The sequence below is a fragment of the Eubalaena glacialis genome, chromosome 16 (assembly GCF_028564815.1).
Source record: "Eubalaena glacialis isolate mEubGla1 chromosome 16, mEubGla1.1.hap2.+ XY, whole genome shotgun sequence".
Taxonomy (NCBI): Eukaryota; Metazoa; Chordata; class Mammalia; order Artiodactyla; family Balaenidae; genus Eubalaena; species Eubalaena glacialis.
The window spans coordinates 1,108,178-1,134,384 of NC_083731.1; the positions used below are offsets into that span (position 1 = coordinate 1,108,178).

The window sequence follows — 26,207 nt, forward strand, 5'->3', positions numbered from 1 at the left end:
GTGGCTGCATCAATTTACATTCCCACCGACGTTGTGCTAGAGTTTCCTTTTCTCCATGTCCTCATCAACACTTGTAATTTCTTGACTTTTCGACGGTGGCCATTCTGAGAGGCGTGAGGTGCTATCTCATTGTGGTTTTGATTTGCATTTCCCTGATGATTAGTGATGTTGAGCACCTTTTTGTGTTCCTTTTGGCCCAGCTTGATTTTCAGCATCTGAGAGGACTCACTAGGGGAGATTCCAGAATGTGCTGGAGTTGTACTGAAAATCCAGATCAAGGTCAGGGCTGACGGGAGATGTGGTCGCACCTGTGTCGCCATGCGGTTAAGGCCAGGGCTCCAGGGCAAGGCGGCGGCTGCAGCCGCGGGCCAGACACATCTCCCTCTCACCCCTCTGGCTCCCCGTCTCAGGTGTGTTTGACACGCACTGTTCTGCATAAACTTTTTAGGGATTCAGAGATGCCAGGTTAGTTCTTAGAATATGGAGGTCCCAGTACAGACTGTTTGGAAACACCTGTGTTGAGGAGGTAGAAGGAGGAAGAGCCCGGTGAAGAGTTGTGTTGATGCCTTTCGACGTTCCCCTAGTGGCCGGAGAAGATAGCACTCAGGGAGGACGAGTGCTGTGCCCTGCCTGCCGTGGAGACCCGCAGCGGAGGCCAGCACCCGTGAGCGCCCAGCGCCCAGCGCGCGGCGGGCGTGCGGGAGAGGGCCACAGAGCGCTCCTGCTCTGCCTCAGTCAGCGACCCTTGCTCTCCCCACTGCTGCCCTCTGCGGAGCGAGTGGTTTCGGCTGCCAGCGCCGCCGGGAGGGGGAGAGACGCGGACTCGGAAGGGCTGCTAGTGATGATACACACAGCAGTGGGAAAAGTCACGTTTATATTTCTCATATGGGAAAAACTTTGGAAATTTAAAAGTGAGCCTAGAGAGTTAAGGGTAGATGTTTTCCTGTGGGAGCGTAAGGAACAGAGACCGGCCAGCAGGCTCTGGGTCGGGTGTCTTCTGACAGGCGCTTTGGCTGCCATTGGTTGGCATTAAACCTTTTCTTTGGCGTGAAAACCCTTCATGAATCGAGCAATGTACAGTAAGAACACTTCTGGGGGATGATCTTGACATTTTTAAAATGACACAGATCAACAGAAATTTGTGTTGCCCCTACCCCTACCCCATCCCCAAAATATGACCGTGGTCAGCTCAGCGCCTGGCGCCCTCACATTACTGCACCATCAGACCTCCCCTTCTACAGAAAACTACGTTTTCCTCACTGTGGACACCTTAGTTTCTCCGCAGTCATGTATAATTAGAATAGCAGCAGTACTAAAATAGGTTTTTCTTAATGGGACCGTTATTCTGAAGAACAAACAAGCCCTCCTGGTCTGCCCTCCTGACTGTGCCCTCGGCCTGTCAGCGAAGCTGTGAGCAGGTGTGGAGTGACTTCTGTGTGTGTGAGTCTCTCATTCCTCCTTCGTAAAATGCAGATTATGTACGTATGCGTACTTTTCCCCTTTGTTCTTTACAGCTGCAGATTTTTTCACAGATTTGGAAAATGCATTTCAGGGGAAAATTGACGCGGCTTATTTTGAGACCAGCAAGTACCTACTGGATGTTCTGAATAAGAAGTACAGCCTGCTGGACCACATGCAGGCCATGCGGCGGTACCTGCTGCTCGGTCAAGGAGACTTTATCAGGCACTTAATGGATTTGCTCAAGTAAGAAGGCTCTTTAGGTTTTTTCGTAAACGTGCAGTAGAGTTCAGCATGATAAAGAGCTTTACAGTTTCTCTTTAAAAGAATAAGCGACATTAGAGGAAATGTGTTGAATTCTCATAGAACGTTGGGAAGATGAAATCCGAGGAGAGAAAATTGTCGCATCATCAAGCCAATGTCCCTTTAGTTCTCCTAGTCCTGTGCTTCACTCGCGGGGCTCGTGTGCCTCTTGAGCACTGGCACCGACCAGCAGGGGTATGAGGGGTGCGTGGTGTGGTCGGTTAGCTTAGCTTCAGTTTGAGAGTAGTCTGTGAAATAAAATGTATGTTTTAAAATGGAACTTTTTCTTCCATGTTTTTAGTTTGCATTATTTCTTGCTAAAAAAACCAAAAAAACAAAACAACTTCATAGAACAAACTTCCATTAGTTTGTCCCTTCCATTAGTAGTTCTTCATAGAACTACTCCTTCCATTCAGTTCCATGACGTTCCTCCTGGCACCGTCCCTTCAAGAAGGAAGTGTGTGTCCCTCCTTCCTGCCATAGAGACAGGAGGGCCAGCTCTGTAGCAGACAGCCGGGCCCCGGGCAGCCGAGGGTGGGCACAGCGTGGACTCGGGCGCCTAGGACTGGACGTGTGGCTTCTTGGCGCTGCCTTTGGGACACTTCAGTCGTGCCTGTGTCAGTCCAGCAGTGTCTCAGGCCTTTGGTCCCCAGACTCCATGTGTGTCGGAATCCCCTCCAGGGACTGTTGGACTGGACGGCCGGGCCTGCCCGCAGAGCCGGGCTCCGTGGCTCTGGGCTGGAGCCAGGACGGTGCGTCCCTAAGAGGGTCCCGGCCGAGGGGAAGCTCTGGCGTGGGGACTGCACTTGAGAAGCCGCTTCAGCCACGGAAGCGCCGTAGTTCCACCTCCAACCAGAAGGCCGTCTTCGGTACGAAAGATGATTGAGTTTTGGGGGCACACATAGCAGGCTCAGGGGTAACCTTGTTTGAGGAATTAGCTCATGAAAGAGTTGATGATCTGCTGAACATGAATTCTTGGTGGTTATACTTCCTGAAGGAGCCTTTCTGCTCTCTGTAAGGAAGGGGGTCGCTGGTGACTTAGGTACTGGTCCCAGGGCAGCACCTGTGGGGAGTGGGTGGAGATGAGTTTTTAGGGGGAGATGTTCTTTCAGTGGCCCAGGGGGTGGGGGGCAAGTGTGCAGGTTTGGGGTGGAGGAGAGCAGGCGTTTCGTGAACGTTTAGAGGCCATGGCCGCATTGCAGATCGCATCATTTAGCTGACTTACCCGTGTTTGCCTTATGCTGGGTTTTAATAATTAAAGTGTCTCATCCTTGATAGTAAATGAAAAATTTATTTCTTCTCAAAAGCCTGTTTTAAGTTTCCAGTTTTAAAAGGGGAATGTCATCAGTCTCTAGCTTGCCTCAGATTTATTTGAGCGACACTGACGTTGTCGGTCCTTTTTCACCCTGCGCACACCTGGGGCGGATCTCAGAAATGTTAGCTTCATATTTAGGAACGCAGACGTCAGTTTCATATTTAGGAACGCAGATGTCAGTAACCCTTAAATGTTTGCTGGTGATGCAGTAGTTTTTAGCCTTTAGAATCATGGTGTCCACACAGCCAATTGTTTTGATTTAATCTAGTCCTTTCTGCCCATTGGTTTTGTACAGGAAGTTACAGTAGTTCATGCTACTGTAGACCAGGCTTAAGTTTGAAAACTGTATTTGTTAACATGCGTGGCTCACTTAAGGATTTTCAATTTTAAGCTGAATCAAAATTAATTTTAAAGAAGTGTTTTGCTCCCCAAAATACTTGATGAAATCTTATTTATAGTTAATTCTGTAGCATTCAAATTTTATAGTCATTTTGTTACCGTGTTGTTCCATTTGTCCTTTTAGGTTTTGTAATTTGAACTCTTTATAATTTTAAGTTTTTAGGAAGTGCATTAAGAATTCAAGTAACATTCTCTTTTACTTTTACAAAAATCTGTTAAGACCAGAACTTGCCCGTCCGGCTACGACTTTGTACCAACACAACTTGACTGGAATTCTTGAAACAGCTGTCAGAGCCACCAACGCCCAGTTTGACAGCCCTGAGGCCCTCAGAAGACTGGATGTGAGGCTGCTGGAGGTACCGCAGCTCTGGTCCCACCTGGGGCTCCTCGCTGACGCCCTCCGTGTGGCCTGAGGCCCCGCTGCTCCGCTCTGCCCTCTCCTCTCCTCTCCTCTCCTCTCTCCTCTCCTCTCCTCTCCTCTCCTCTCCTCTCCTCGCCTCTCCTCTCCTCTCCTCTCCTCTCCTCCCCTCCCCTCCCCTCTCCTCACTGCTCCGCTCTGGTGGGGGGGAGCTGGCCACCGTGCGTCGGAATCCCTGCCCAGTGGCCTGGCGTGGTGTGGCCTCAGACAGGTCCCCGCACCTCAGTGTGTTCTCCTGACAGAGGGCCCCCAGGGCTGCGGGCAGGGGACATGCAGCTCTGTCCTGGGGCCTGGCCACGTGGATGCTTAGTCACCACCACTGCTGCTGCTGGTGACGATACCGGGCACAGAGGTGACAGATCGCAGTAGCATTGATCACAAACAGAGGTGTTTAGTTTTAGTTGGTAGAAGATGACTTTTTTTAGGGGAATGAGTATTTCATAAACATAATACACTGTTTGCTTACTTATGATGAAGGACCGTTAGCAGAACCTATGGGTTTTAACAAATGTTCACTTGTAAGGATTAGGAACCCAAAAGGCAGTGGGTTTTTGTCATTTAAGAAAATGCTGATGAATGTTAAAACTGATTTTACAATACTCATTGAAAATATGCTCTTTATTCCAGAATATTTGCAGGGCACCTCGTATGTGCCTGTCACTGTCTAGATGCTGAGGGTACAGGAGTGGACAAAAGATGCCCTCCTCTGCTGTCATGCAGCTCACGCTCAGAACTGCTGAGTGGTTTTTAAAAATTGGGCTTTATTTTAATGCCTTTTCTTTGAGGATTCGACAGCCTCACAGTGGTGGGAAGCCCTGCAGTTGTGTGTTTGTTTTTGCTCTCAGGTCTCTCCAGGTGACACCGGCTGGGACGTCTTCAGCCTGGATTACCACGTCGACGGGCCCATTGCAACCGTAAGATCCCGCTGGGCGCCGTCATAGCTGTTTGGGTGGCTGCACGTCCTGTTGCTTCAGAGTCGGTTTCTCTCTAGAGCGCCTCGTGAAGTGCTCGCTTGCATCCCGGATGCATCCATTGAATGAATGCTTGAGCCAGAGTCATGTGTGTGTGTGTGTGTGTGTGTGTGTGTGTGTCTGTGTGTGTGTGTGCGCAACAGTCACTAATGAGTGCTGAAGTGCTGGATTATTTTAAGAATTCTTAATATCATTTGTTCTTATCATAGGTTTCAGCAAGTATTTAATAAATGGGTTATTCATTTTGTTCCATTATTCTTAGACGGTAGTGACTAATTTAGGATAATTTGAAGGGAACTATAAAGTATTTTAGTGGAGTTGTATTTTTACTACTTGGATAAAATTTGATATTTAGTATTCATTTAAACTGATGAGAAAATAGCTGTCCTATTGTTCATAGTGCTTTCACTGTGTTTAAAGAAAAGTACTATTTCCTTGAATGGTTCCCAGATCATAAAGGATTGACCAGCACAGCTCTCTTTTTGTGTGTCTGCAATTAAAATGCCCTCTTTAGTGCTCAGTTTTTCTTTATTCAGACTTGACTGAACTCTCCTTGACCAAGGTATCTCTTTGAACTTATCTCAGTCACTTTCATATCTGAAATATTGAAGAAGGACATGCATTTCTTCTAATTCTTGGGAAAATATTTTGTTAAGAAGTAGTGTAATTTGGCTCTACAATGTCTCCCTAGCGGTCTTTGCAGAGTTGGAGTTTGTGGCTGTCCTTCCTCTCCAGGTGTGATATGGGCCCGTCTCCTGCTGGAGAACTTGCACCGAAACCAGGCTCTCCTGCATTCCCTTTGGGCTGACGGCTTTGCTCTGGCAGGTGGCTCTGTCTGTCTCCTGTGAGGCGGTAGCTACTGGGGCAGGCTTTTTACACATAAACTCCCAGTGTTTAAATTTTACCAGATCAAAGCTACTACATTTTCAATATATAACTGTGCTCAAACTTAATTTTTGGTCATATTCAAATTAGTTTTTTCTCCTTTGATGTATGTCATAAATAGTTTTAAGTAATTATAATGTACAAAAGAGGATATTTTAACAAATTATTTATGTTAGAAACTTTCCTATTATCTACCTTGCTAATATTGCATATTTTACATATTATTTTTTTCATAGTATAAATGATACCATAGTGAAGGCAGCTGCATCGATTATTTCACAAAATGTAGGTGCCTGGAGTAATAGATACACTGAACATGGTTTATATACACCGTTACTGAATTATTGTATGATATTGCACATCTTACTGAGAGTATCGAAGTTATGCACTGCATACCTTGTGCGTAAACAATTGATCACGCTATGTTATATTTTCAAGATTTTAGATTTTTAAAAGCTCTAGTAGAGTCAAGAAAAGAAGTTTATATCATAGATGTATTTAAAAAGAAATTTAAGATAGATCCCTACCTGTGGCTCATAGGTGTCCATTTCCTTGCCAACTCCAGTGGGTTGATGGTCCGACGGGAGAGGCTGGATTGGAAGGAGAAGAGGTCTTGTAATTGGTTGGTGGAGTCTGCCCAGGACTCACACGGGGCGTGGCCTCTTGCCCGTCCGGTCTTTGCGCTCCAGTCCCAGGGTCGGCACATGTCCTGGGTTGGCATGTTATCAGTAGAGTGGCTGTACCTGTAGCCGTTCTATTGAACAGCTGCAGATAATCAGACTAACGTTAGAAATTGAAATAATTTTTAACTATCACATTAAATTCTGTGCAGTTGGATACAGAAGTTACTAGAAAGATAAAAAGAGGGCTATTTTATTTAAAACTTTATGGTTTTAGAATCAGATTTTAGAAGCAAATGGATTTCCTGATTTTTCCCTGTTTAATTTACCATATTAATCTCTATGTCCTTTCTATTCTCATTGAGATTGTCATTTTTTGTATAGAATTTAATTAGAATGGGTACATATCTTAGTTACATAGTTATATCTTCTATAACATAGCATTATTTTAGATTCTTACAAATTCTGTGAAGAAGGATTTGGAAAGACAAATGTCATTTTGACAATGGGCAGGATAAAATCCATTTATTTCTACCCTTGATCTCCAGGGTGTTACATGAGGTGTCAGGAGCTTATTTGTTGAATGTTCCTCCGAACTTTATTCTGCAGTAAGTGATGGACTGAGGGACCATGTCCTGTGGGTGCTGTTTCCCTGTGTGAATGCAGTGGGATGTGAATGTCCCCCCTCTAGACAGTTCATAGTTGTAAGGAATTTTGGTCACACTGAACTTTTGTGCGTCAGGTCCGTTGAATGTGCTCTGACGCGTAAATGATCAGCGTGGTTGCTGTGTGATGGCGCTTTCCTGAAGTGGGCTGTGCTGGTTGCTTACCTACTACTTAGAACGTGTTAGAGCTGGTTGTGTGTTCTCTGGCTTTCTGTTTGAGGAAAAAAAAAAAAGACTGAGCCCTGCCGCGGGAGGACCCTCACCTTACAGGTTCCTGTCAGCCTGTGTTCTGCTCTTTCCAGGTGTTCACTCGAGAGTGTATGAGCCACTACCTGAGAGTGTTTAACTTCCTCTGGAGGGCCAAGCGGATGGAGTACATCCTCACTGACATCCGGAAGGGGCACATGTGCAACGCCAAGCTCCTGAGAAATATGCCAGGTAAACCCCGGCAGAGGGCGTGTCCTCGCCTGACACTTGGTTTCCAGCAGCTTCGCAAAAACAAAAGTGTTCTTAAAGTAATTGAAAAGTGGTTTCTTGTGCTTTTGGATTTGTCTTTTGTGAAGACATTTGTAATATGCTTATCTTGACTTCAGTGCAAATCAGGAAAAGAAATTGAGGCAAGTTAGGTTTTTTTAGACATTGAAGTTTCTTTTAGAATCATGTAGTGTTCATATATGTACTTTAATTTTTAAAAAAAAAATAATTTTTAAGGAAAGAAAGCCGTTTAGTAAATCACTGGCTCATTTAAAATTCACGAAGTGTTTTAATTAAAGTCTATTTGGGAATTGCTTTAATATTGTTTTGGTTCATAAACCAGGACGTGGGAAGATTTTACAATATTTTACAGTTAAAAGCTATAATAAAACTCTCATGTCACATAGTCAAGTTCATTTTAATGTTATAAATATTGAGTGACTTCAGTTATGAATAATTTTGAAATCTTTATATTGAAAGTGATTTGGTCAAAACGTTTGAGAAAGTATTTCAACAAATTATGTCTCCAGAGAAGAACCAAACGGTCATACTGTTAATCCTTTGGTGAAAGCAGTTACTAAAAAAGGAGCAGTTGTTTGCAGAACGGCCTGCATGAGCTCTGCTTGTTTACTAGGTCGAGGCTCCTCCCTGGGCAGCTCCCAGAGTTCCAGAACTGTGACACCCCAGAAGCTGGGGGCTGGTGGGTACCTGTCCATGTGGGAACACGCGGAATCGCAGGTTTACTGGCGTCCAGGCTTTCTGTATTCCTGGCGGGACTCAGCGAGTGGTCGTGATGCTCTTAGGCTCCTGGCCGAGCTTCCTCCGGACTCACTTCGAGAAGATTAATGCTAGGGCCCCTCTGAAGTAGCTGAGAAGGAGGCAAGAGGGGGCGTTTTCTCTGACAGCCTCTCGTGGGTGTGGACGGTAAATATGCCTTCAGCGTCCATTTTCTAGTCGATGAGGGCGGAGGCGCTGGCTCCTGGCTGTGCCTCTGCCGCCCTCCCTGGAAGTCACACGGTCAGTGCACCTGCCAGGTGTTCACCGGGCCCGCCCTCCCCGGAAGTCACACGGTCGGTGCGCCTGCCATGCGTCCACTGGGCCTGCCCTCTCCCCCTCCCTGCGAGCAGAGGGGCCTCATCTTCCTCAGTGTCTGATGGAGATAGTTTCAGCACAGTGCAGATATTTGTCATTGTATCGCTCGTCTCCTTTCGAAATAAACAACTGTATTATTTTTAGCTGTGGGAAATCTGAGCTCTATAACAGTTCTAAGTATTAGCTGGTTCTGATAACGTTTTTCTGATTTGAATATCAGCAATGTCTATGCGAATTGGCTTTTCTCTTATTTTGAATAGTCAGTAATGAGTTTTGTTTTCTACTTGAAGATAACTAATGCATTTATTTGATCAGTTTTCTGTGTAATTTTAACATAACTTGATCCTATTATATTGTGTTCAGTTTCAGCTTCTTTCACTGAGCCTTTTCCCTTGTCATTAAAACTTCTTCTAAAATATTTTTAATAGCATAATATTGTCTCCTGTGGACATATCATTTTATCTTTTCTCTTTGGTTGGACATATAGTTTTTTGGTTTTTTTTTTTTTTTTACTATTTTTCCACTAATATAAATAATGCCATAAGCTTTGTGTAAATATATATTTATATGCCTCTGAATATTTCTTTAGAATAGGTGAATTGGAAATGGAATTGCTGGGTTAACAGATACGAATCTTAGTTTTACTTTACATTTACTAATACTTATATTTCTTAGTATTTCTATTTTAACTCTGTTGTACATATTGTCAGATTACTTTTCAGGAAAGTTTGTACCAATTTAATTTACATCCCCGTAAGCACAGCTGTCACTGGTTGATAGTTGTCTGTATTGCTGTTTTCTTTCTTCTTTTTTTTTTTTTTTTTTTTTTTGACTAACATTGGATATTATGTTCAAACAGTCAATTTGATAGGTGAAAATGGCAGTTCGTTTTATTTATTTGTTTGCTTTCTATGAATTTTTTTAAAATTTATTTTTTATTTTTTTTGGCCACACCCCATGGCATGCGAGATCTTAGTTCTCTGACCAGGATCGAACCCGTGCCCCCTGCAGTAGAAGCGCGGAGTCCTAACCACTGGACCACCAGGGAATTCCCTGGAAGTTCATTTTAATTCCTTTTAATGCTTTTTAAATTAGCTTTGAATGTAAACACTTTTCTTTCTTTCTTTCTTTTTTTGGTCATTTGTGTTTGTTTTTTCAGGAAATTGTTTTTTTGCCCATGTTTCTGTTGGAGTGCAGTGTTCTTACCTTTAACTTACAAGGAAGTGTTTTAGTTATTAATGGCCAGGCAACTTGATGAACAGAGATCAACCAGGTAGTTAGTCTTTTTAACACAGCAGATTTAGAAATGTCCCACCAACCATAAATCTGAGGCAGAAATACAGGAAAATTCCAGAAAATGCTTCTGAAAGCAGCCCGTGGAATCCTTCATGTATGCACGTGTGTGTTTGGTCATGTGCACAGTATCCATGATTGTCATCCCAGAAATAATTTTAATGTTCATCAAAATAAGTTGTTTGGAGTAAATAGTTACACCTGAAAATGATTTGCTCAGAGCAAGAGTTTTTGATAATGGTATGCCAAGCCGATTAAACCCGTTTTTATGTATATTTGCCATTTAGCTAGACAGTAAAGATTGTTGATCTGAAATGGTTTAAAGATTTTTTTCCTTTAAAAAGAAATGGAAGTTCTTTTGTTAGATTCAGTTAATCTAAAAACTGTTGCTATTAGTGGCAACTAAATGTATTTCAAATAACATTTAACCAGATGAAATAGACAAATACAGAACTACAGGTAGATGAGCTTGCTGCGTTCTTTCTCAGCCTTTGTGTCCTGGGGGGAGGGAGTGCATGGAGCTTCCCCTCCCCAAAGAATGGTGTTAAAATAGTCTCCTTTTTGGTCCTCGTTGGAAATAAAACTGAACGAGGAGGAGGTAGGAGAAGTGGTCGGCTCCCCTGCTGGCACGGGACTTGTTTTCCTTTCTTGGTGATTAATATGATAACGATTCATCTTACAGTTGGCGTTCTAGACTTAGTGGAATGGCGGCTCAAAGATGAGTAGATGTTTTTCTCTTTGAAAGTTCCCTTTTGTGTCTCTCGTTTTTGTCCACGTGGGTGAGTAGGTAGTCCTCAGTGATGACACGGCTGTGAAGTGTTCTCTTCTTGTTCGCCGGACTGCTAAGCCGAGTGGTTAGTGCTCTGCCCAGAGGCTGGGCTGTGGCCTCGAGCTGATTCTTAGTCCTCTGCCTCAAAGTCCTCGTCTGGGTCAGGGCTGGTTGGCAGCACTTGCCTTCAAGGGTTGCCAGGATGGAATCTGTGCAGCGCTCAGCCCAGCGCCCCTCGGGGAGCCCCACGTGGACAGGTGTCCTCACACTTGCCTGGTAGACAGAGGACGCCAGACGGTGTCTGCAGGAGGCCCTGACCGGTGACCAGAGGTCTTGTACCCAGGAGACAGGAAAGACCCAGGATCTTACCAATGTCCTTTGACTCCATAGCCTTGAGAAATGAATCTCATGGGTAATTTGGTGAAGTCACTTTTAAATATCATCCCCTCAGCTGTAGATAAAAGTTGAAGGAGGTGATTTTGAAATTGTGAATAAATTGTTTTAGGGTATTTTTTAGAAAGAAACTTTTGTAATTTTTAACAACACTCAAGGCTATTTCCAGTGCATCTCCAGTTGGGCAGAAGCTTCTGGGAAAGATGTCCAGACCACACGGTCAAGCCTGTGAGAGCTGCTGGTGTATTTTAAAGCCCTGAAGTCCCTTCTGCAGCCTTGAGGGGCAGTAGAGGATTACAGACGGGTCTAACGTCTCACACCTAAGTCCGCCGGAGGGGAGATGGTCATTCTTGGTGTCTGTGTAAAGCTATCTGCCGCCACGTTAGTCCAGTGGGAGATGTACTGTATTTATGTGTTTATTGGACCTCAGGCTGAATGTTGCTTTGCTTTTGGGATTTTTAGAATTATATGGTTATTTGTGGTTCAGTTATAAAAACACAAGTACTTATATTTTAAGTATGTTTTAAGTGTATTTTCAAGGTTCTGCGTAAAGAGATTCAAGGGCTGTTTCAGGTGTAGGTTGTATTTTTTAGGAGTTAAAGGACCAAAGTATCCCTTGTGAATTCAGCCTCTGTATGAATTGGGTTCATAGTCGTTAGAGCCTTAACTGGGCAGTGAGCAGTTCTGAAGTCCTCCAGCTCAGAGCGCTTGCTCCCCCCCGTGGGGAAGGGAAGCACTGTGGTGTTAGAGGGATTGCAGACTTTACCGTGCGGGTTATTTTACCAGATCCCTTTTCAGGAGGCAGTGCCCTCGGGTCCCTTCACTCTCAGAGGCTTTATCTTAGAAGGAGGGTGCATTAAAGATGCTGTCCTCCATGCTCACTTCAGACTCGAGAACAGATGATTTTTCTAGAGTGAAAATTCATTTGGTAGTACTTGAAGACTATAAAGAAAATAACACATATTTTAACATTGTTGCCAAATTTGCCTTGGCCATGGAAACCTTTTGAAAGGGATGTGAATGAAATAGTCAAGACATAGATGATGCAGACTGTCTCCTTAAATTTTGAGGATCGAAATGATTCATTCAGTAGATAATGATTGGCCTACTTGGTGCTGCCCGTTCTTGGTATCCAGTGGTGGATGTGACAGAAGGGTCCCTGTGGTCAGGAAGCGTCTTGTCTCGCAGACAAGCTGGACGTGTCAGCAGGCACTTAGGGCACTTTGATCGTTGTTTGAAGTGGGAAAGACCAGGTGCTGTGGGAGTATGGGAGGGACACCCCCACCAGGTGGCGTCATAGGATGGAGGGGCTCCCGGGCTGGCATCTGGAGGTGAGGGCGTTAGATGGGAAGAGCGGGGAGTGTGGGAGGGCCGGGGGCCCGGCAGAAGAGCGTGTCCAGAAGGGGGGCTGGGCCAGGTCCACGGGCCTCGAGGCCACGTGAGCCGGTGTGACTTCAGTGCAGCGGGGGCCAGAGAGGGTCTGTCCCGAGGGGTGAGCAGGGAGGCCAGCAGCCCGGTCCACCGTGACGGTGTGCAAGGGTCACGCAGCCCGGGGAGCCAGCAGCCTCGGGGCTGAGAGCCGTGGGGTGGGCGCCTGGGCCTCTGCTTCCGGGCACTGCGGGAGGAGCGGGGGCCGGGCTGCCAGGTCAGGCGCATCTGTGTGAGATGTTTTTAAGGGTAAATGGATCTGCAGCCCAAGACAGATGTGGGCAGGAGGAAAAGACTTCAGCTTAGGTGATACTTAGAGGAGACCCAGACCACACAGAGCAGTGGCACCTGGGGTCGCGCTTCTTCGCTGACGTGTGGAAGGTTGTCCCGGAGCCGGAGGCTGGCGAGTGGCCGCAGACGTGCTTTTGCTTCTGCACGGACCCAGGCCCCGAGGCACCTGGGGCGTCAGTGTTCTCAGGTCATCCGCCGGGAGCCGGGATGACACCTCCCGTTCTGTCTGTGATCTTAAACGTTCTTTGGTGGGAAAATGTCAGGCTGGGTTAGTGTAAACTGCAGACCCGTTGCACGAGGCTGGGAAGCAGGCCGCCCCCGTTTGCTGTGAGCGCGGGCAGAGCCGTGCCCTCGGAAGTGGTGAGATTGAGCTGGACGAGGCCTCAGAGACGCTGGGCTTCCGGGAAAGGTCCACCCGGAGTCTGTGGTGACGTGAAGAACACTAAAGAAACAGACCCTTCCGCAAGGGGTTTCTAGACTATTTCGTATCACAGACCGTTTCATGGAACTTTGCCGCTCTACGAAGAAATCACATCACACCGAGAAAGATCTGGAGAACCGGACTGGCACGTGCCCGTTGCCTGTGGGATGTTTGAATGTGCACGGACGGCTCTCCAGGGGGACTGCCTGGCGTCGGGGGAGGACAGCCCGCCGTTCCAGCTCTGGTTAAACCCCAGATGGAGTTGCGCACCGGGGTTACGTCTCTGAGAAGCTTACCTAAACCGTCATGCAGACGAATGTGGCTGAAAACAGCGTGTTCTTACGCCTCTTTACATTGAAAAGTAATTTCAGTTAAATAGACTTTGAGTGCTAGACTAGAAGTCTTAGCCCCTCTGATGGGTTTAGTAGGAAAAGTACATCCTTCACTCTGGACTTACAAATGAAATAGGAAGCTTATAGCTGTCTTTCAGAAGAATATTAACCGTATTCATGGATTGCAGATTCCTGATGGTATGGGGGACGTCAGGCTTTGGAGCCTGTGCCGGTCTTCTGAGGTGGCCATGCTGTTTCTTCCCTGGCCGAGGAGGACCTGTTAGACAAGGCAGAATCCCCACAAGTGTCGCTTAGTCCTCAGCTTGTAGAAAGCAGTATTTTTTCAAGTATATAGCACCACTATTGTTTTTTTCACACCTGTTTATACGTCACTCCGTCATTACTCTTTGAGGAAGGGACAAGAATGATTTCTCAAATAACTGCATGCAGCGACAAGTGAGTTATCCAGGTAGCTAATTGAAGGCCCTTGGAGTGGTAACAGAAATATGTCCAGTCTGGCCCATATTAAAGTCGTTCCCCCAACGGAGCCTTCAGGGACAGTAGTGTCCCATAATAGTCCAGCGGAGTCTCTGAACAAAAATGAAAAGTCCAAGCAGAGATTGGCTGCTCCCTGGTGACCTTCCAGCCTTTTCCTGGTTTTATAATCTCACAAAGAACAGGAGTGGAGTCTGGGCCCTGCCCACCCCCCTCCAAGTTCATGTTTCTCTCAGGTGACAAGGTCACATTCGGTACTTAGGGAAATGTCATTTTTGTCGCCAAATAGCTAGGGAATAGTAAAAGTCTCACACACAGTAGGCAGACTGACTGATTGTAAAGAAACATAAAATTGAGCTTATATTTATTCAAGATATTGCATTATTGTAAAACAGAATTTCTCTAATTTTCAAATACAGTTATTTCATTTTATGCCATTTCTTGTTAGATCCTTATATTCTGTAAAGTAATCTGTCACTGCATGATTAGGTGGCTAAATACGTGTTTAAATAGCACAGAGATGGACTCTGGAAAGGCTGTTTCCTGCTTTAGGGGTCGAGAGTGAAAGTGAGGGAATTTTGTGGAAGACAGCTTGCAGGTGGCCAGGAGGGCGGGCTGTGCTGGTGTCCGACGGCGGTGTCCGGCTCTCTTGCAGAATTCTCTGGGGTGCTGCACCACTGTCACATTCTGGCTTCCGAGATGGTCCATTTCATCCATCAGATGCAGTATTACATTACATTTGAGGTACGTTCGAATCAGCCCTTGATTCTGGTTGAGGTCATCTTGTCTCTGGCCTTCGCGCTGTGCTTCGTGGAAGGTGCTGCGCCAGCGTGGCGCCGGCTTCTCCGTCAGGCTCTCGTCATTTCCAGGTGCTTGAGTGCTCTTGGGATGAACTTTGGAACAAAGTGCAGCAGGCCCAGGACCTGGACCACATCATCGCCGCGCACGAGGCCTTCCTGGACACCGTCATCTCCCGCTGTCTGCTGGATGCCGACTCCAGGGTAAGACGAGAACGGACGGTCAGCCAGTCCTTCCCTTGGGCTCGTCCCCCGGTGCAGCCACAGCCCTGGTAGTCGGGACAGGCTTGCTGTTAGTGTGGTGTTTCCCATCAGGGTTGGAGCAGTGGTGCTCAGGTGAGAACGTGCCTTGAACTGGGCATGAAAGGATGAAGACCGGTGGCGCCCATCCACCTCCTGGGGTGGCAGCGATGTCCTCGCGTGCTGCTCAGGGGGGAGTCGTCCTGAGGGATGGCAGTGCGAGAACAAGCATTCAGAGCCCATCCCTCAGTTCAGGGGGTACGGGCGGAGGCCAGGCCTTCCGGAGCCTCTGGCGGCAGAGTCAGGACAGGCTGTCTGTCTGGATAAACCCCTGCTTGTTTGCTGACACTCCTTCCTGTAGGCCCTGCTGAAAGTTGCACGTTCCATGTGGCAAGTCTTCCCGGAGCTTAGATTTTATTCAGAGATCTGGGAAAATAAGGAACACTTTGCTTTCACTTGAGACGAATGTGAAGTAGGAAGCAAAATTTCAAGTGCATTTTTGACGTTAAATGTGCGACTTTATAGACGTTTCAGGATTGCAGAGGGCTGCTTCCCCCTAAACCTCCACCCGCTGCAGGGGTCCTTCTGTGGGAACACACTGCTTGAAAGGGCTTCTGTTTTGATTGATTTTTTTTTCAGTAGATAGCTTTATTAGATATTGCCAGAATCCCTGCCAGAAGCGTTGTGTGCATTTGCATTCCCAACAGCAGGTGCATGAGAGTGCATTTTCCTACAGCCTCGCCAACAGAACATATTGTCATACTTTTAAATTTTTGCCAGTGTTATAGATAGGTGAGAAATTGTATCTTAGTGCTGTTTTTTTATCCTTTTTTTATAACATCTTTATTGGAGTATAATTGCTTTACAGTGGTATGTTAGTTTCTGCTGTATAACAAAGTGAATCAGCTATACTTGTCTGTTTTTTTTAGTATATCTGGTTAGCCATCCATGGCTGGGAAAACAGGTATTTTGATATGCCAGATTTCATTATTAGAGAATTATTGATCATATGTGCTTCTTTATAGATGCTTCAGATCAAAGATGCTTCTATATAGAATGTTTTATAAATATATTGAAACAGTGGCACAGGGGTAATTTAAGATACTTGGAGCGTAAGGAGAACTTAAGAAGCGCACACCTCAGGGCTTTCAGCCTCGATCACTGCACCTCGTCTGTATCAGGCTGACGCCACGGGCAGGTCCTGTGAGGGGTCTGCCTGCTGGCACGCTTGTGTTCGGTCCGGGTAGATGAGTGTCCAGGGCCCGACCTGACGGGCTGCGGGCGTTCGCTGCCACCGTGTCCTCGTCCACTCGCACGACGCGGGGCACTGCGGGCAGGTGGGCCTAAGGCTCTGTCCCGCTTCTCAGCCTTTGGCCCCAGCGTTCCCGTGTTCTGAAAGAGCGCGACACTCCTCTCTCTTCCCTACATTTGTGAGAGTTAAATTGTGCGCTGCTCGTAAGCCATCCCCGTAGTGCCTGGCACATGTGAGTTGCTACTGGTTTTAAACAGTTAAAAGTCATCTTGTGTGTGTGTGTTTGGCGGGGAGATTTACGATCGTTAGAGCTAATGCTTTTTAGAACACGTGTGAAGGGCTGAGGGTTGTCCCCGGGCTGGCGAATAGGGAGCACAGGCACCTGCCAGTGGCGGTGTCTCTGCCCGTTTGCACCTGTGGAAGTTCCATTGTGGACAGCTGGAGGCCACGCTGCTCCCTGCTAAAGATGTCTGCGGAGAGGAACAGAATCCAAGGGAGAAAATATTTTTGCCTGTAGCATAATTTTCTCGTGATAGTAAACGTTTACGTGTGAGTTGGTCCTGGCTAAATTCATGGAAGGAGTCGTTTGCTGAAGGCTCTAATGATCTTTTCTGAAATGGTCCGTCTGCTGAGGGTTTTACTTTTAATTTGATGGTTTGTTCAAAGTAATCACTAGAAGGTTTTTGTTTTTTAAGAAACCCAATATATAAAACAAATTAAGGCAGTCTGTTATTGACATAAATTAAATGTGTTTTTCTTACGTCACTTAGTAAGAAAAACAAGGCTGTTTGATACACGTAATTTTGAAGTTGGAGGTTGTGACAGGTGTGTGTATACATTTTTGTAATTTCTGTTCGTGCATTCTTGAGAAAAATCCTGAGTCACACTGTAAATTGTTGCAAACCGGTGTGAGCACAGAAGGCACTTCTGTAGTCGCCCTGTCTGAACAGATTGCTGATGACAGAAGCACATATTGCACTCTTAGCTTGGAGTAAACAGCAGTAAGTCACCCCAGCTCCAAAAGTAGTAAATTTTTATTTGACTACAATAAAGAAACAAACTAGAAGAAATAAATCCTTGTTAGAAAGTCGTCTCCAGTTTTTGTTTTGATTCCGTGTTGCGGCTGAGGCCCCACCAGGAGCAGGCAGCTCTGAGCCGAGCGCGGGGCTTGCTGTCCACGGAAGACCCCGTGGGTGCTGGCTCTCTTGTAACCTTCCAGCCCCCTGCCCCTTCCCCTCCGCTGGCGCCGGTGTCGTGGTGCTCACCGTACAGCCCTGGGTTAGGGTGTGTATGGTGCGTGGATATCGTTTGGTGTACAAACAAGACTGTGTGCTGTGGTCTCCTCCTTTCCGTGCCGCACTAGAGAAAGAATGAATGACCTGCGGTAGGTGTGTGCCCTGAGGAACGCTGTGAATTAGGGAGACGCACTGTCGCCCTTGGTTTAAAACCATCCTTTCATTCCTGGTGTAAAACATGATACCTTTTTCTAAAAAACCTTGCAGAATTTGTTTTTTATACTTTTTGAAGAATTTCCTCTCTCATATTCTCCACGTCTGGCTTTGGTATGTGCCACCAAAAAAAAAAAAAAAGTGTTTTCCCATCCCTTTCTAATCCTCGAGCAGTCCCGCTGCGGATGCAGCTCCGTGCTCCACACTTTGGAGTTGGGCAGCACCTTGGGTTGCCAGGTCTTGGTGAGGATGGGAGGTGATTCGGCCGAGAGCCTGGGCTCTGTCCGCTTGCTGTTGCTATGGTGATTCAGAATTCGCGTGTTTGCCAGGACCGGGTGTTCAGTCAGTGTCTGCGGATGCATGAATGAACAGCTGAAGAGCGCCTTGAGAATTTCACTAAGTGTCAATATTTTGTTTGAAAAACTTAGTAGTAAGCGTGTTGGGGGCTCTGTTCATAAAAAGAAAAAACTTGTCTTCTCTCCGCAGGCACTTTTAAACCAGCTGAGGGCCGTGTTTGATCAAATCATCGAGCTTCAGAACACCCAAGATGCCATCTACAGAGCCGCCCTGGAAGAGCTACAGAGACGCCTGCGGTTTGAGGAGAGGAGGCAGCAGCGTGAAGCCGAGGTAGGGTTTCGGTGCTGGTGGGCTTATCCGTTTAGATAGTGGACTGTTGCCGCAGTAGTTACCAGCGCAGCAGAGACTCTGCCGCTGAAATGTCGCTGCGGCTGTGGTCGTATCCACGTGCGGCCGGGGTCCTGAGCAGCTGGGGACTCTTTACAGGGAGCGGGCACCATCACCATCGTCCTCAGCTTTAAAAATAAACAAAGGCGGTGTTCACGGGAAGCGCTGGTCTCCGCCAGTGTTCCTCAGTAAGCGTCGAGACGTTCGTCTGCATGGGTGTCTCCGCTGCGTGGTGCCCGACTCTGCATCGCTCTCATCTGGAGCTGGTGGACACATGCATACCCGTGGGAACCGGATTTCTGCACGTCGGCTATTTTCAGTGACCTTACTGAAGTAGTTCATGTCCTCCATGACCTTGAAGTACCAAGATTTATTGAATGAGTTTGAGTCTTTACGGGATTTCTTGTACTGGATCTAATCTGTACAGTCTTTCGCTTTTTCAAGATGCTTATTCTTGGGGTGGTGACAGACTGTTACCCGCCAGCGCCTCGGAGCAGACCGCCTGATAAGGCAGGTTATTCGGCGTGTTTGTGCAAATGCGCTCGGGTGCGCGGGAGAGGGACGAGCTGCGAGCTGCGAGTGCGCCCGAGGAAGGGTTAGCGTTCGGGAGGCCGACGATCTGCGGCCTCATCAGACCCGAGGCCCCCGCAGGCCGGAGGGGCTGTGCAGGGCGGCTCGGAGCGCCCAGGGCGCCTGGTCGGGGCCTCGGCCCGGCCCGCCCCGCCCGCGGCGTTCCGCGTTCCTGCTGCTGCTGCCGGGCAGGGGCTCCCGGGCGCCTCTTCCTCCTGCAGTCCCTGCCCTCAGTTTTCTGCTTTCTTCCCACTTCTCAAAACCGTGTGTGATAATACGTCCAATTCAGATTTAGGGCTAAAGGCCTTCTCGTTCTTTCTTTTTTCTGTCTCACAATTGGAAATCTTGTTTTCTAGCAGGAGCTCACCCAGCTCTTTGTTCCCTGACTCCACCTGCCCCCCACACACCTGTACACACCTGTACACACCTGTACACACCACGGTCTCAGAACAGGCATCTTGACCCTCCCCCCACAGTGCAGCAGCCGTGCGATTTCCCAGCCACGTGTCCGCTACCGCAAGGTGACCTCCCTGAAATAGCTATTCCCGTAAGGTTTTGTCACCAGCTCAGTACCCAGTTAGATTAATTGGTTTCATTTTTGCTTTTAATCATTAGGGATAGCTTTTATTTATAAAACAAAGTTGAATTTAACTATGTAAAATCGTTACCTGGTTGCAAATACAAGACAAAGTGTTTGGACGCAGCCGCTGTGCTGCTGACGTGAACGTGCGTGTCAGCCCAGCTGTGAGGTGTATACCGCGTTGTGACGATGCATCATGCTATCCACTTAGGATTCTCGTGCTTTTTTATATGCACTGTACTACAGTAAAATAGAATATTTAAAAAATTTGTTTGAAAAGACAAAAGGTGGTAGGGGAAGAAAAGATAGAAAGTAATATAACTTTAGTAATTACTTTATCTTTTAAAACCCCGCATCAAAAGATATTTCTTAAAGCTCATGAAGTAACTAACACAGGTATACATATATTAAAAGACACAGACGTGAAAATAATGTCGTCTGAAATCAGGCAGCAAGAAGGGGGCTCATCACGTGCGCTCAGGTTGGTTGGTAACGCTGTCTGAAGACATAGAGCGCAGGGATGGCCCGTTTTATGCAGGTATCCTTTTAAAGGTAACCACTGGAACACACTTAGAAGTCTTCCGGTTATCAGAAGAAACACAGACCATATGGTAAAAGATGACCACCGTCAGGTAGACCAGAAAGTGTCTCATTGATATGATGACAGTGAGACCAGACGTGTCTGTCCTATCAACAGAGGTAACGGGGCTAAACCCACCTCATCAAAGGAGAGGCCTCTGGGTAACCTCTGGTCTGGGCCTGCCCCCTGGACCCGTCACCTGCTCGCCCACGGCTGAGGCCTCGTCTGGGCAGACCTGCTTGGTCGGGAGGTTCTGGGACAGAAGAGACAGGACAGAGTGGAAAGGATGGACGACGCACTGGGCACTGAAGTTGTCCAAAGGGAAGCAGGTTGCCGTCGAGGGCACAAGGCAGTAGAGAGATCAGGGCCAGTTTGTGATGGAAGATGGGGTTGCGGTGAGGACCTGCCACGGCGGGAGGTCCGGGGGGGCACTAGGGGTGACCCGTGTCTCTCAGGCTGCGGAACCCCAGGACGCGATTCTGAAAATGCACAACCCTCGTGCCGACGGAAATAAACGGGGAGAGAGTCACCCACACGCCCGCTGAAGCCGCTGGGGAAGCAGCGAAACCCGGAGGCGGCCGGGCAGCAGGAGAAGGGCCCTGGTGAGATGAGGGTGAGCGTGGACGGAGGGCGACCCAGGCCCAGGGGGAGCAGAACAAGCCGGGCACCCGCCCACGAGGCCGTGGGGGGAAGACGGACACACCGGGGCGGGGAGGAACCGCCGCCTGCAGGCTTGCTCGGATCCGCGAAGCCAGCCTGCACACGGGAGGGAGACGAAGGGCTTTCTCTGGACTTGCTAGCGTTGACCCCAGGACAGGGAGCAAATTCTAGGCAGAGCAGCGGCTCAGCAAGGAGCAAGGCTTGCTTGTCAGCAGCTCTGCCGCTGGGAAGGGAGCGGCCAGACCTCTCGGCGTGGAGAGTGCTGTGCTCGGGCGCCAGTCCAGCCGCGGGGGGGAAGCGCCCAGAGCCTGCTTGCGAAGCTCTGTGAGGTTGGCACCCGATGCGAGAATCTTTATACCAGACCTAGGTTGTGAACGGTGATGGAGAAAGTCTTACAGAAAACACAGTGGAAACATTTAACAGAATATTGAGAGAATAATTCACCAAGACTGGGGTTTATTTAAGGAATGCAGGGGTTCAAGAGATCTATTCATGTAATTTACCAGGTTAATTGATAAGAAATGATCCTGTGATAATTCCTGCGTGTGCTGGCTGGAAAGCAGCTAGTCAGCTTCACCAGTGATCGAGAACAGTCTTTTTTTTTTTTTTAAATTAGCAAACAACTGTTCAGTGAGCTAAATTTATTTATTTATTTTTTTGCTGTGTTGGGTCCTCATTTCTGTGCGAGGGCTTTCTCTAGTTGCGGCGAGCGGGGGCCACTCCTCATCGCGTGCGCGGGCCTCTCACCGTTGCGGCCTCTCTTGCTGCGGAGCACAGGCTCCAGACGCGCAGGCTCAGTAGTTGTGGCTCACGGGCTTTGTCGCTCCGCGGCATGTGGGATCCTCCCAGACCAGTGCTCGAACCCGTGTCCCCTGCACTGGCAGGCAGACCCTCAACCACTGCGCCACCAGGGAAGCCCGAGATTTACATGCATCACAGCTAAGGGAAATGGTAAGAAGCGTTCCCATTCAAGTCAGGAGTTAATGCAACGTGTGAGGGTGCCAGTGCTTTGAATCGTCGGGTTCAGTTTACAGACACGTAGACTGTCTGCATTGAAATACGTACAAAATGACAGACAGATACAAGGCTGTTTATTACAGCATTGTTTGTAATAGCAGAAGACCGGTGAGCTGTGACAAATCGTCTAAATTGTTGGATGTCACAGAATGTAGCACTGTGGCCGACGAACATTATCAAGAACAGTGAGGGAGTTCTACTTGTACTCACGTGTATTGATGTAAAATACTTCCGAGGTATGTTATTAATTGAAAAAAGTAAGCTAGAGAACATTTTGGCATCAGAAGACAATCATGGACGTTTCCAGCAGCACAGAGGGGCGGAAGTCAGCCCCCGCCACTGACACCCACCTCAGCCCCACCCCCCGGCGTCTTCCATCCAGAGTCTAACCCGTTTGCTTCCCTCTGACTCTCAGGGCCAGTGGGGGGTGACGGCCGCAGAAGAAGAGCAGGAGAACCAGAGGGTCCGGGAGTTCCAGGAGTCGATACCGAGGCTGTGCTCCCAGCTGCGCCTACTGACACATTTCTACCAGGTGCGTGTCCAGCGACAGGGTGCCGCCCGCGTCGCACTGCTCTCCTCCTGTAACTGACGCTCGATGCCAGATGACGGAAGGGGCGTCGTTCAGTCGGTCCAGCCTTTGCCGCTGGGTGGGAGTCTTGCCCTCGGTGCTGTCCGACCTCTGGTGGCCCTTCCTTCCCGTGGCTGCTCTGGTGGGCGCGGCTCTGCGGCCCCCTCCTGTGTGGACACGCAGGGAGCGTGCGGGGAGCTGCTGCGGGATGGGCCTCAGGGGAGGGTGCGGGGAGCTGCTGCGGGACGGGCCTCGGGCTGCTGGGCCGCGGAGGCCACACGCTCTGTTTTGTCTGTCTCTTTTGAGGGTTTGGTTTCTGATTTCATGTTTCTCAAGGTGATTTTAGTGATGGAAGTAGAGATGAAAAGATTTTATGAAGAGTTCTTCCACTCAGTTGCTGGTAACTAATTAGACAAATCAAGCGTTGAACCCCAAAATTTTAAAAATTATGTTTTTGTGCTATGTGTTCATTGGTTCAAAATTCTAAATGAAACGTCATGACCCTGTTCCCTAGGCATCTAGTTTGCTTCCCAAGGTCCTCATAGTTTTTAATTTTGAATTTTTCTTCAGCATAACTAAGGGGTAAATTTGTCCCTTTTGTAAGTGACCTCACTTTGGCATTGGCCTCCTGTTACCTTTTTGTTGAAAACATGTTTCATAAATGGTGGTAATGACTGGTTTATGTCCAATGCAAAAATATCTTCATTGGGCAGGTGTTTTGATGATGAAGCACCATGTTGACCCAGGTCGTGTGTGTGGGGCGGGTTCATAATCCTCAGGAATGGGGGCCGCATGGTTAGGTTCGTGCTGTTGATTAAGATAGTTGCGCAGCTGCGGGGGAGTGCTCAGTAACTTAAAACGTGTCCAAGTGCTGATTTCTAAAAGGACAGCGGTGCTTACATGTTTTCCCGGTAGAGTTAATACAGTTTTTAAAAAGTAATCCTAATGTAATCCCAGCATTACTTAACATTACAGCCTTGATCTTTGTAAATCATTACCGTTCAGACTTCTTTTCTTGAACACGTAAGTCCTTTGCTGTCTTCTTTGTGTCGGTGGCTGAAACACTATAGAGTCTTAACAGCCATCCGTGCTTTGCTGCTTGTGAGCGGCCCTGGGCCCGGCCCCGCGGGAAGACATGTCCTCACGTGTCCTGGTGGAGGCGTCCTCCGTCAGCGTGTTTCAGTTTCACGCTCGCGAGAAGCCCTGGCAGTGTTTTGGGCAGCACGGTTCCTTAGGGACTTTCTCCTAAGTCCCCCTCACCCAGAGAGACGGTGACGCACACACACGCACGCAGGCAGTGTGTTCGCTCAGTGTAAAGTGACTCGTGTCACATATACACGTCTGCACGCGTCCCAGCTCCCAGGAGCTCCACCAGAAGCAAGGGTGGGGGGCAGTGTCCACCCCGAGAGTTCGGGAAGGATGGACAAGGGTGTGTTGGTGACCTTTTCTCTGCCGATCAGAGCTTTCCCGAGCGCTTCCCCTGAGCAGGTGACGGTCAGCTGGCGTGAGACGGGCGGGGGGTTGACAGGGATGGGGGGTGTCCTCACTCAGTGACTCAGCCCGGACAGAAGCAGTTGGGAATTCTGTTCTGTTAAAGTTGAGTGAACGTCTCTCACACCCTGTCGTCGTCTTTGCAAACCCCCCCGATGAGGAGGTGATGCGGCCGCATTCTGCCCGCCCTCGGGGGCAACCGCAGCCCGACACCCCCAAAGGCACCGGGACCCCGAGGCCATGGTTTACGTCACGTGTCTGTTCCTGGTGTTCTCAATTTGTCCTCCCATCAGGGCTTTATGATTAAATACTCTTTCATAACTCATGTGAAAGATGAAAAGTGTCACACTGAAGTTATCTATTCAAAATTTAAAAAATAGGATGTTTTCCCACCAGTTGTTTTGCTGTTTTGCTAATTCTTGTAGAACTTAGGGACAAAAAGGAAAAATCTGTTGGTTAGTTCTTTTCCATGAAATTACTGTTGTGAATTTGCATTTGTGGAAATGGGCATCTCTTCCCTGTGGGGCTGCCCTTGGCTGGGTGAACTCTGGTCCCAGGGACAACCGCTAGGGTGGGTGTTGGTAGAAATAACCCCGGAGGGGGTTAAAGGCGGGGTGGTTGTGTGGGCAGTTCCTTCCTGGACCTGAGATGGGCGTGTGTCCCCTGCGTCTCTCCAGGGCATCGTGCAGCAGTTCCTGGTGTTGCTGACGACCAGCCCCGATGAGAGCCTGCGCTTCCTGAGCTTCAGGCTGGATTTCAACGAGCATTACCGCGCCCGGGAGCCGCGGCTCCGCGTGTCCCTGGGCGCCAGGGGCCGGCGCAGCTCCCACACGTGAGGCCCCGGCCGCAGGGTGGCAGGTACCGCTGGAGGCGTCGTCATGGAAACGCTCGCATGGCATCCTCGGGGACCGCCTGCTGCCCTCGATCCCGGCAACCTCGACGGCCCGGCGTCGGGCGGCGGCAGAGTTGTGCTTTCCTACGTTGGAGTTGAATATATTTGTAATATCACTACGTTAAAGAGGCTGGCTTGCACTATTCAAATTTATTTTTTAAAGTCTTCATATTTAAAAGATACCACACTTTGTTGAGGCTTTTAAGCTCTCCGTGATGTAATTCATATTTGTCACTTTTTGAAAAAAACCACAGTTTTCTTTTAGAGAGAATTAGGGTGATGGATATTCATCAGTTAGGATGGTAACATCGTTGCTATTTTTTTGGCATCCTCTTTAGAGGCAATTTTTGTTAATATAATCAAATTAAATTGAAACCAAATGTCCTTACTAAAGAAATATATAGAACATTTTATTTTGGTTTTTAGTGTTGTAAAATATTAACCTCTGTAAGAACCTTTCTATCAGTGCATTTACACGTGTTCTTTTTTTCTCTTCCTTCAAAGTTTACATTTTTATATTTAATTTACTCTCAGATAACTTGGAAAATAGTGTAGAAAAAGAGCAGGAGTGATTAGAACAAAACCTCCTTAAGCCTAGGTTCCTGGAACCATCAGCTGAATCAACATGTAAATATGGATGACTAAGAAAGGTAATGAAGTATTTTATTTTCAAGATTCTGGTAAGCATTGGAAAGAAATTGTCTTGAACAATGAAGATTTCCGTTTTCCTTGCCTATTTTTTCATTGTAAATATTTATATACTACTGCCCAGATGCTGGGGGGACATTTTTTGTAAAAATGTCATATCGAGTCACATAAATCTGCCTTTATTATGTTGCGTAAGTGAAAACTTAGAAAATTAAAAGCAATTATCTTTCAGATGTGTTGGTTCTTTCTTGATTGTCTATGAAGAGACATAGTTCACTTGCCAGGTTCGAGGGCTGGGGGTTGGCAGAGTTTGTGCTTCAGTATATGAATTATTTAATCAGTGAAACCAAGAAATCAGACCGTGTGCAACTTTCAGTGCAGATCCAGAGGGAACGCCCCCCTTGCTGCTTGCGTGATGCATCCTTTCAGTTTTTACCCACATCCGATTCCTTTGGGTGCAGAGTCCCTTTAGAAGAAAAGGGGCATCAGGGGTGCTGGCTGTGCAGAGATGGACCCAGGGCGAAGGTCAGAACTTCTTAGGATTTACGTTTAATTTCAGTTTAAAAATTCATACAATCAGAAATTTGAAGCAGGTTTCTCTACTGCAGAGCTTCCCGGAAATGATGATGTATTATGTATCTCCTGGAGAAACTGCCCGAAGCTTTTTGACCTTGGACCCTGCTTTTAATTTATCTGAAGCATTTCTCCAGAGATGTCTCCTCAGTAGAAGCCACTCTAGAAAACGCCACTCTAGATTT

At 47.6% G+C, this 26,207-nt stretch overlaps 1 protein-coding gene across 2 annotated transcripts in view; it reads left to right on the plus strand.

Moving 5' to 3' along the window:
- The window catches only part of TUBGCP3 (tubulin gamma complex component 3), a 62,880-nt gene extending 37,200 nt beyond the window's left edge, over nt 1–25,680 (plus strand). The window contains exons 14-22 of one of the 2 annotated variants that reach the window (XM_061171261.1): nt 1,533–1,704; nt 3,696–3,831; nt 4,739–4,807; nt 7,337–7,472; nt 14,678–14,766; nt 14,892–15,023; nt 18,246–18,386; nt 22,266–22,382; nt 24,587–25,680. In XM_061171261.1, the coding sequence (XP_061027244.1) occupies nt 1,533–1,704; nt 3,696–3,831; nt 4,739–4,807; nt 7,337–7,472; nt 14,678–14,766; nt 14,892–15,023; nt 18,246–18,386; nt 22,266–22,382; nt 24,587–24,745 (1,151 nt within the window). In that variant the 3' untranslated portion in view covers nt 24,746–25,680. Of the gene's footprint in view, nt 1–1,514; nt 1,705–3,695; nt 3,832–4,738; nt 4,808–7,336; nt 7,473–14,677; nt 14,767–14,891; nt 15,024–18,245; nt 18,387–22,265; nt 22,383–24,586 lie in introns of both variants that reach the window. The other variant, XM_061171260.1, reaches the window with a different exon arrangement.
- The last annotated feature ends 527 nt before the right edge of the window (nt 25,681–26,207 follow it).